Source organism: Prionailurus viverrinus, chromosome E1 (genome assembly GCF_022837055.1).
Source record: "Prionailurus viverrinus isolate Anna chromosome E1, UM_Priviv_1.0, whole genome shotgun sequence".
In the NCBI taxonomy this organism is placed as follows: domain Eukaryota; kingdom Metazoa; phylum Chordata; class Mammalia; order Carnivora; family Felidae; genus Prionailurus; species Prionailurus viverrinus.
In genome coordinates, this window is record NC_062574.1 from 51,586,148 (window position 1) to 51,596,333 (window position 10,186).

Sequence of the window (10,186 nt, forward strand, 5' to 3'; positions counted from 1 at the left end):
GGTGAGGACCGCTAACATGGGTGCCGCGGCCTGCCTCTATGCCCCCCTCTGGCTGACACACGGTGCCCTCTGCACAAATGCTCCTCCCCCTTGGTCCTCGGCCTCATCCTCCTGTCCTTCCGAGACATGCAGCACGTCCAAGGCCCGCACTCCCCCTGGGGGCCTGTGGGTGACACCCCGGGAAAGCAGGCCGACTGTTCTGTTCACCTGGGGACCCCGTTCTGACACACGCCCGGCACGAGGCCGCCCCGAGGGGCCGGAGCTGGATAGATGAGTGCTTTCTCTCGAGCCCGGCGGGGCGGGGGCTGCTGGGGGACAGCAGCTTGGTAGAGGCCAAGGGGCCACCAGGCTCAGGCTCGCCCCAGCCCAGGTCTCCTGACATCCTCGCCTCCAAGTTTCTGCCTGGACACCATGCAGGGCAGAGTTGGGGTGAGGCTGGCTAGGGAGGGAGGAAGGCAGGGACGTCGCCCAGGCCAGGGGCAGCCTCGGCCACGAGCAGGAATGCGCCCATGGGCCTAGCAGAAGGAGCCCAGGCCCCACCGAGGACCAGGACAGCCTCTTCCAAGGCTACGCGGCTTTGATCTGAGCAAGATCGTTCCTTTGGGTGGATCATCCACGGGCGCTGGAAGCTGCCTCTTGGGGGGGGTGCACAGGCCGCTCAGAAGCGCGAGTGCCACGACACCTGTGTCTGGCCAGGAGCTTGGCCCAGGATGCGTCCACACCACACCCGACCGATGAGGGAAAGGCTGTAACGGGCGTTCACAGAAGAGACGTGCAAACGGGCAACAAGGCCCCGGAAAGGCCTCGAAGGCGCCAGGTGGCGGGAAAAGGCAAGTGAGGCTGCCGCGGGGCGCCCCGGGTTGGCGGCCACCACGCGCTGGGCAGCCCACGGCGTCCACTGCGGCTGCCCCCACCCCGAGCGGCTCCAGCCCCTCTCCCAGCAGGGCCCCGACGGGGGGTGACAAGGGAGACCCCGCGCTGCGCGACTTGTGGACACGAAATGCACACGTGAGGCCAGCCCCTGGAGGCACAGGCGGTGCCGGTGGGGGGCAGGGAGTGGGGAGGGCCTGGCGGTCACCACGGGGACACCAGTGTTCCTAACCCCGCCGCTCGGATGGTTGCACGACTCCGTGAGTGCAGTAAACACCACCGGAGTACGCGCTTCAAGGAGGTGAGTCCGGGGCGCCTGGGCGGCTCAGTCAGTTGAACACGTGACCAGCTCAGGTCATGATCGCGCGGTTCCTGAGTTCAAGCCCCGCGTCCATCGGGTTCACTGCTGTCCGCGTGGAGCCTGCTTAGAGCCTCTGTACCCCCCCTCTGGCCCTCCCCCTCTCAGAAATTAAAGAAAAAGCCAGGGGCGGGGTGAGTCCCTTGGAATGTGAATTGTACCTCAACAAAGCTGTCATAGGGAAGTCGGGGACAGAAGGCAACGGCCGTCCACACCAGGTCACTGGAGGAACAGTGCCATCGGCGTGAGTGGGACGGACACCCGACAAACAACCCACCCGCCCGGCCTGAGGCCAAGCAACAGCCACTGGAGGCCCTGGGTCCTCCTACTCGGGGGGTCGGAGCCCCCGCACCTGCTGGGGACCACAGGCGGCCCCGCAGCCCCTTGTTCAAAATCATTAAGAATTTTAACATGGCAGAGCACGAAGCCTGTGGGACCCTCCCCAGAGCCAGACCCCGACGAGGACTCCCCAAGTCCCCAAGACGGCGTCCCCAGAACCATCCTGCTGCCGGGCTCCCACGCGGCCTCAGCACAGGGGAGGCCTCGGCGGAGTCCAGAGGTGGGACCCGGGCTCCCCTGCTCCCGGCCTGGCTCCCACGGACGGACAGCTTGTCTCCCCGGCGAGCCCAAGGCCAGCGGCCAGGGCACCCTGACCGGCAGGTGGGCACACCCCTCATGGGGAGGGGCACCACCGCACCCTCGCCGGGGCGGAGCAAGGCCAGGTCCGGCCACACCCCACCGTGGGAGGTGACCCCCCGTCGCCAGGACCCCACTGCCTCACGCACACGCGCCGACCCCTAGGCCGCCCAGCCACTGCACTGGCCCTGCCCACTCCTGTCCTGCCACTTCCTCCTCCCCAGAGCAGGGGCTGGGGCCTCGCGACCACAAGCCCCCGTCCCCCGGGGCCCGACGGTGGAGAGCGGCCCCTGTCCTCCCAGAAACCCCCACTTACCCGGCTCCGGGCAGCCGCTCCCACGTGGCTCCGACCGCTGGTCTAACCCCAGAGTGACTCTCCGGAGACCCCTGACCCTACTCGGGGCCCCCAGGCGCCCCGCCTCGGCCCTGCCACTGCCCGAGGAAGCCCGGGGGCGGGGGGGGGGGCTTGGCATGGACACGGCCCAGACAGGCCGCCTGGGAACTGGCCTCCGGCCCTGCGTCCCCTGCCCTCGCTTCCTCTGCTGCTTCCTCTGCGGGGGGGGCGGGGAGGCCTCGGGCCGCCGTCCCGCTGGCACCCCTTCCCGTGCGACAGGCAGGTCCTGAGGATGCCTGCGCGTGGTCGCCTCACTTTCTTCCCAAGGCTCCACCAGGTGGAGACGGCCGCCCCGTCTGCACAGGTGGCGGAGGCAGGCTGAGGGCGGGAGGCAGGCTCGGAGCCACCAGCGGCTGCCGGACGGCACATCACCAGCGGGGACGGGGCACAACAGCGCTGGGAGCCAGAAGTCCTCAGTCAGGGCCACGCTCCCTCCGGGTCCTGCCGGCCTTTCCCAGTTGCTGGGGGTGCCAGGCGGCCTCTCACTTTCCCGCAAGGACCTCAGCCACGGGACTTAGGCCCACCCTGAACACCTACGAAGACTCCTATCCTGAGGCTCCAGATGGACAGGAACTTCGGCGGGGGACACTATTCCCCCCAGGAGCCCACTGTGGCAGGGAAGATGGGGTACGTGGGGGAGTTTCCCAGATAAAGGAGAGGCACGCGCCCCCAGGAAAGACTGTGGGTCGAGGGGCCCACCCTTGGGAAAGGCTCCGTGGCCGGGGGACAGCAGAGGCAGCCTTTGAGGGCCAGCCACCGGGACAGAGAGCTCTGGAACCCAGAGCCCCAGGCCACCTGCTTCGGGCACAGACATCCCTGCGCCCATGACTTCAAGGAGAGCAGTGATGGAGCTGGGGGCCGAGGGGGAGGCGGGATCTGGTTCTCCCCTCAGCCATGACCCCACCCAGGATGCCCTAGTACCCACCCAGGCCAGCGGAAATCAACAGCAGAACGGGGCTGTGGGTGCGACAACCAGGAGGTCACGGCCCTGGCGGGGGCCTCATGGGCCGGGACCCCCAAGGACAAGGTGGTGGCAAAGTCCATGCACAGAAGCCAGAGGCACTAATATGCCCGGCCCAAGGTCACCCAAGGCCGGGGAGATGGTCTGGCCTCGGAGGGATCAGGTCCAGGCCAGCCCCAAGTTCAGGTCAGGGGCAGGCCGGGGCAGCACGGACGGGCAGCCGGCGGGTCAGAAGGCCACACTCAGGGCTAACTGCGCCCAAGGGACACTCTCCAGCCCCAGCAGGTGACCACACATGTTATTAACGGGCAGACTCTGCCCCGGCATGTCCGCACGAGGTGCACGTGTGTTCATCGGTGTGAAGGGGCACGTGTGCAGGCGTGCACCTGTCCGTGCGTGTGCACATGAGGAGTGTAGGCGTGTGCGACGGCTTATATGTGTGCACAGCGTGTGAGCACATGTGTGTGCGTGCGCACAGGAGTGCGGGTGTGTGCACAGGTGGGTGAGAATGCACGTGCGTGTGTGTGCACGAGTGCAGGTGTGTGTGAGGTTATATGTGTGCGCACAGGAGTCTGCGTGAGCACGTGCGTGGGTGTGTGTATCACGTTCACTCACGGGAGGGCATGTGTGCATCCGTGAGCGTTCACGCGTGTACGAGTGTGTGTGATCCTCTTTGCGTGGGTGCAGGGCCCTGTGGGGGAGAAACAGCCCCACTGAGGGAAGGGCAGAGCCTGGCTTCCCGGAGAACGTGCGGGAAGCAAAGAAACCGTCTCCCCTCCCCCTGTGCCCGGAGGGACATGGCTCCCCCTGCTGGCCCACACCCCGCGGACCCACCCCGGAGGGCACAAGAAGGGCACTTGCTGTGTGGTCCCGGAGGGGCCTGGGAGCGCCTGTCTCCGGCTCCGGCCAGGCCTCAGGGCAGCCGGGCTTGCGAACCGCTGCCAGTTCCCCGGGCGCCCCCGGGGTCCTCAGCTCCCCTAGGTACACCCCTCCTTTCGTCCCCTCAGACCCCACCCCCCACCGAGCGTCACCCTAAGGCCCTGGCTGCGCCCAACCCTGTGCTGGGAGTGAGCTCCCCGTGGGCCAGGCTCGGCGTGAGGATCCACCAGGGGCACGACATGAGCTGAGAGGCGGGGGGAACGGGCCGGGGCTGCCTTGTCTTCCAGGAGCTTTCCCACACCCCCAGTCCCACCAGCCAGTGCACAGGACCCCTGCCCCGGGTCAGCCTCGACCGGCGTGGCCAACACCTGCTTTCACGCCACCGACCCCGTGAACCCTCACGTGACCCCCAGAGGTGGGCACCTTACAGCTTAGGAAACTGAGGTGGCACAGAGAGGGCCACGTGGTCAGGGAGGGGAGCTCTCGGGGAGAAGCCAGAACCTGGAGGCGGCCCCTCAGACAGCCCCAGGCCCCCCGGGATCAGGGACTCATAGCCCTGCCCAGAAACGCAGCACGGTGACCAAGGCACCTCCCAGACACCTACTGAGGTCCCTCAGGCCTCATCCGGCCGGGTCCCGCCTCGGGACACTCCTACGGGAGAGGGGACCCTCACTCTCTCATGGCCACACCATCCTGTCCCTCCCGGCCCCGCCCAACTGCTCCTGACCCTCCCTGTGACACACCCATCATCCCTCAGTTCGCGCCTCCCACCTGGTCTCTCCAGGGTGAGGTTTCACGTACTTGGGACTGAACCTCGAGAGAGGTCAAATGCTCGTTCGGCCCAAGGCCACACGGCACTGAAGTCACACGGCTACGTCTACCCAGAAATCCCGCACCCTCACCCGTATCCTGGGAAAGAGGACCCCAGAAGTGGCAGCCTGCACAGGCCCAGGGTGCCCAAGACCACACATGGCACCTGGCCCTGCCCATACCTGAGAGCTGGTGGTGGCCCAGGCAGGCACTGGTTTAGGTGGGGTCCCCAGGTCACACTTGAGCAGATACAGCCTCAGCCTCAAATTCAGTCCCCTTTTCTTTGTTTTTTTTCTTTTTTTGGTTAGTATTTTTTTTTTAATTTTATTTTTTTAATTTACATCCAAATTAGTTAGCATGTAGTGCAACAATGATTTCAGGAGCAGATTCCTTAATGCCCCAGTCCCCTCTTCAATATAACTGCCACCGTCACTGCCTCCCGCCCATAGGGACCACCACGGAATCCCAAGAAAGCCACATGGCCTGGCCTGGTGACTTTATGAGGGACTCCCTGCACGGGCCTGGCCTCTCTGTCCACCCCTGACTGCTGGGCAACCACAGACACAAACTTCAAGACGGCCAAGAACTCGGGTCTTCCCTGCCCTCCAGACCATGCCCCCAGCATGGTCCCCCGCACCCCCCAACACGTGCAGCCCTCAAAAAGAGGCACCTCTCTCCACCCTTGGGTGGCGCCACGGAGCCACCTCTAAAATAGCATCTCTGTTCACCAAGCCCCAAGTTTTCCCCAGGCACTTAACCTCCACGAGGGCCTGGGGGGTAAGCACTGTTATCCCATTTCACAGATGAGAAACCAGCCCCAGAGAGGCGGGTTTGGGCAGAGAGACCCCAGTGGGTGAGAACCGGGCTCTGAACGCTGGACGCTTAGTGGGAGGCCAGGGGACCCCACCTTTCCTCCTTCCCAACGCTCCCGTGGGGCCAACACCCTGCACCCCTGCCCATTTACCCACCGCCGCCGTTCAGGGCAGCCCCTCTAGGCGAGGACACAGCTCTGCCCTTCACTGACCTTGCAGAGGAGACCTCCCCTCAGCCTCCCAACAACTTTTTTCCCTGTAAGTCATTAAACTGACACATTGTAATTACACTGATCACAGCTGTTGGCACTGTTGTTTCTCTAAAGTGGGGGAAGGGTCTGTGCCCACACCCGAGTGTAGGGAGGGGGTAAGTGAACCCCACACAGGGCAAGTCTGGGCTCCACAAATTGTGCAAGAGGGCGGGTGGGGGGAGGGCTTCCATCCCGGGGTCAGTCCTGGCGTGCACACACACACACACACAAGCACAAACGACCCTGCTACCAGTTCCAAGGCCGGCACTTCCTGAAGCTGGACCCCTGCCTCCCAGAGGGCACGCTGCCTGGAGCACTGGCCTGGAGGGGCCCGGATGCCTGTCCCTAAAGGCTGCCCGGGCACAGGGCTGCTGCTGTCCGCCCTCCGGGCCAGCTGCTGATGACGGCGCCTTCTCCAAGCCCTGGGAGTTGGTTGCCTGGGAAGTCTTTTCTGAGGGACTGACACCCACACCCTAAACCCAACAGACAGACTTCACGTCAGCTCCCTTCTCCCAGGAGCAAAATGCCTTCGGATGGGGCCGTGCCCAGGGGACCCCGCGCGTGGCTGCACACACCGGGCCCTGCTCCAGGGAGGGAGACCCAGGAGAGCCTGTCACATGTGCGCCTGGCTTTGTTTTGGCTGGATTAGCCTGTGCCAAAGCTCCAGTGACATGTGGGTGGGACTCGGGCCCCTGGGCCATGGCTCCAGGGCAGGGATTTATCTCTCAGGCTGGTGGAGAAGGCCCAGAGCTGGGAGGGACGGAGGGAAGAAAGCCTACCACCTCCTGGTGACGGATGCGGGCCTCCAGCTGCCCCCGGCCGCTGGGCCCACTGAACCTGCCCACCGCCGCCAGGAGGCCAGGCAGCCACGGGTAAATGTGGTGCCACCAGGCTGGCAGAAGAAGAGGCTGGGCCCCAGGGCCCCTGCAGCCAGCTAGATGGTGCTGCCTTGGCTTCCCCTACACTGTCCAGGGGGCCCGGACACCCACCGAAGCCCATCTCTCCTGAGCCTCTGCCCAGTGGGCCGTCCTGTGGGTGGCCGCTGCTCCCAACTCCCTATGCAGGCTACTGGTCAGCCAGGCAGGGCTCCCTAGAACCTGCCCCCAGCACCGACAGGGGCCTCCCACACCAAGACCATGGGCGGGCAAGGGGCCATGGTGGCCTGGGACCCAAAGCAACACTCCCACACCTCCCAGGGGGGCCCTGGTCCTGGCCACTTCCTCCCCTGGACACCTGGGGCCAATGCAGGCCTCCTGCCCCAGTTACCTGAGCCTCCGCGGCCCACCCCCCTGCCAGAGGCTTCAGCTGTGCCAGTGCGGGCACCACGGCCTGCCCACCTCCACCATCAGGCCCCTAGGGGGTCCTTCCCAGAGCAGTTCCTCCCGCGGGCTCTACTCAGGGTGGGGAAAGGGTTAATTTCCATGCAAAAGAGGAAACCGCGGCTCAGGAAGCATCATGTCCGCAGTGGGGGGGGGGGGGGGGGGGACTGGAGGTGGGGGTGGGGGGTTGGCGGGCTGGACCGGCAGGTTGGGGGCAGCCGCAGCGGGCAGAGGGCTGGCCCAGGGGCGCGGCCAGCGGACTCACCGGGGTCGAAGTGCGAGCTGAAGGCGAAGCTGGGGTTGAAGAAGGACGACGACATGGCCAGGGCTAGCAGCGCGGCGGGCATCCCCGGGCTGACGCTGCGCTCAGGACGCCCGGGGCCCCGGGCCGCGCCGCGCCATCGCCCCAGCGGCCGCCGCAGGTGCGGAGCGCGCCCTGCCCGCCGGCCCGCCGAGCGCCCACCGCCGCAGCCGCGGGGCCGGGGCGGGTGCGGTGCGGGCGCGGGGCGGCGGCGGCAGACGAGGAGCCTCCGCCCGGCCGGCCGCGGCGCCGCGGGGCTCCGGGGCTGGTGCAGTCCGAAAACACTGGCGGGCGCGCGCGCGGGAGCGGGGGGGGGGGGGGGTGCTCCCTCCCCGGCGGGGCGGGGGGGGGCACGGAGCCGCGCGGAGGGGGGACCCGGAGGCTGGGGGGGGGGGGCGCCGGGACGGGGCGTGGGGAGGAGGCGCGGGCAGAGGGGACGGAGAGACGCAGGGTGGGAGACCCGGAGACGCGGGGGAGGCACGGAGGCGGGGAGGGGGGCACGGAGGCAGGAGGGGGCACGGAGACGCGGGAGAGGGCACGGCGGCACACGCGGGGGTGGGCACCGTGGCGCGCAGGAGGAACACGAAAGCGCGCGCAGGGGGGCCCGGAGGCGCGCGGGGGGCCACGCGCGCGGGGCTCGGGGCCTGGCACGCGGCCCGCACACGCAGGTTTCGGAGGCGGCTCGGGTCCGGCCCCGCGCCCTTGGGGCGGCGCCCGCGCTGGCGGGGGGTTATTTTTGCACCGGCCACCCTCGCCTGTGCCACGCCGCGACGACCGTGGAGGAGGAGGCGGCCGCCCCCGCCCGGGAGTGCACAGCGCCGGGCGTTTGGGGCGGGCGCGGCGGCGGCGCCGGGCACCGAGGGACGGTCCCCTCCACCCCCACCCCCACCCCCCACGCCGCGCCATCTTGCACCGCTGCGGCGCCTGCTGCAGGGGGCCCGTGGGGCGCGGGCGGCCGGGGTTGGGGGAGGGCGGGGGGTGCTGAGATCAACGCCCCTCCCCCTGTGGGAGCCGGGGGAGTTACAGTGTAGTCGGGATCTGGGTTTTATGTAACCTGGGTCACGCTGGTTCATCCATCCATTCATTCCCCGGCCGATGAGCAAAACCCCTTGGCAGGGCCCCGCTGGAGGGCAGGGGTGTCGTGGGAGGCAGGAGGGGGCACCTTCTGCCCTCAGGGCCTGCGAAGGCTTTGGGGAGAGCAAGGACGCAGGCTCCTGCTGAGGAGTCAGCCCCTTAGGAAGAGGAGGCCAGAAGGTGGCCTTCTTCTTCCAAGGGGTCCCCTTGTGTTGAAAGTGCCCCACCAAGGGGTGAAGGAATGATTCCTCTTTTCCCTTCAGACCTTAAGGGTCCCCTGCTATGAACAGTCCCGACCCACCACAGGCCTGTGGGAGTGAACAGGGTATCCAGAACCTTCTGACGGACCCTGATTGTGTGGAGGCTGCTCTAAGTAGCTTTGCCCCACAGGCCGCTGTTGAGGATAAAGGAGCCACAGGTGGAACAGCCAGTAAGGGGTCTGGTGGGGACAGGTGCTCAGATCCCGGGGGCGAGCAGGGTCAGAGGCCACCGGTGGTGAAGGTGACTGCGGGCTGTGATCTCAGAGTGTACCCAGGAAAAGGGGCTGGGTCCACAGTCTAGGACCTCCCCTCCCCACCCAGGAGGTAGGCCCAGCACTGCCCGGCCCCCATATGGAGGGTCCTGCCTCTGCCCACCCAGGAAGGTGCCCCGGATACCTGGACCCTGGGGAGGCTCCTTGGGGGACAGGCAGGGGAGATGACCGGTGGCCCTAAGTTGTCTCTGTCCAGACCCTCTACACCACTGTGGCTGGCCTCAGTGACCAGGGTCAGAAGACAGTTCCCTGTGACACAGTTTGCCTGTGAACACACATATGGGCACACACTCAAACGCAGGGGTCACCCATAGCGGAAGCCTCACGCAGAGGGTGGGTAGATCTTGGAGCTTTGGGGTTACGGACCTTCCTCTGGGGTCCAGGCAGGGCAGGGAAAGCCCCAGGGCTCCAGCTGCAACACTCCCACCGCACTTGACCACAGTGACGCCCCTCCCCCCCCCACCCCAGGCAGCAGGGTCTTCCGAGGTTTTCCTGGAGCCCTGCTGTGTCCCAGGCATGGTAACCATGAACTTGAGGCATTCCAGATCCCCCGCCCCCAGCGTTCTTCTGTCCCTTGGGCTGGTACTTCCCACGTGGGGCCAGCCGGCAAGCATCACCGTCACCACGGTGTGGGGTAGGAAGCCTGGCACTGGAATTTAGGGGAGGGTCTGTCTGGATGCTCCCCGGAGTCAGAGCCAGAACCGCTATCCTGCCGGGGTCTTCTGAGCCCAAGGCCCCCCGGTCGGCACGAGCCTGACCCTCTGCCGGCATGATGAGGCCCACTGGGCAGAACAGGGTGCCGCAGCCCTGTGGAGGGCAGAGCTGAGCTGCTCAGGGCTGGCCAGGCTGCCTGGGACTCTTTCCCTGGCCTCTGGGCTGAGGTCCAGCCCCCTGACCTCTGAGAAAACACAGGGAAGACAAAGGATCCGAGCACCAGCAGCAAATACAACACCTTGTGCCCTGGGGCACTTGCTTGCCCGGTGTCAGGG

At 66.8% G+C, this 10,186-nt stretch overlaps 1 protein-coding gene across 4 annotated transcripts in view; it reads right to left on the reverse strand.

The window, feature by feature from the left end:
- AATK (apoptosis associated tyrosine kinase) overlaps positions 1 to 7,702 on the reverse strand; it is a 32,037-nt gene extending 24,335 nt beyond the window's left edge. Inside the window, exon 1 of one of the 4 annotated variants that reach the window (XM_047833357.1) lies at positions 7,556 to 7,702. In XM_047833357.1, the coding sequence (XP_047689313.1) occupies positions 7,556 to 7,637 (82 nt within the window). In that variant the 5' untranslated portion in view covers positions 7,638 to 7,702. Of the gene's footprint in view, positions 1 to 2,180; positions 2,446 to 7,555 lie in introns of those variants that run through there. The other 3 variants (XM_047833356.1, XM_047833359.1, XM_047833361.1) reach the window with 3 other exon arrangements.
- Positions 7,703 to 10,186: the final 2,484 nt, after the last annotated feature.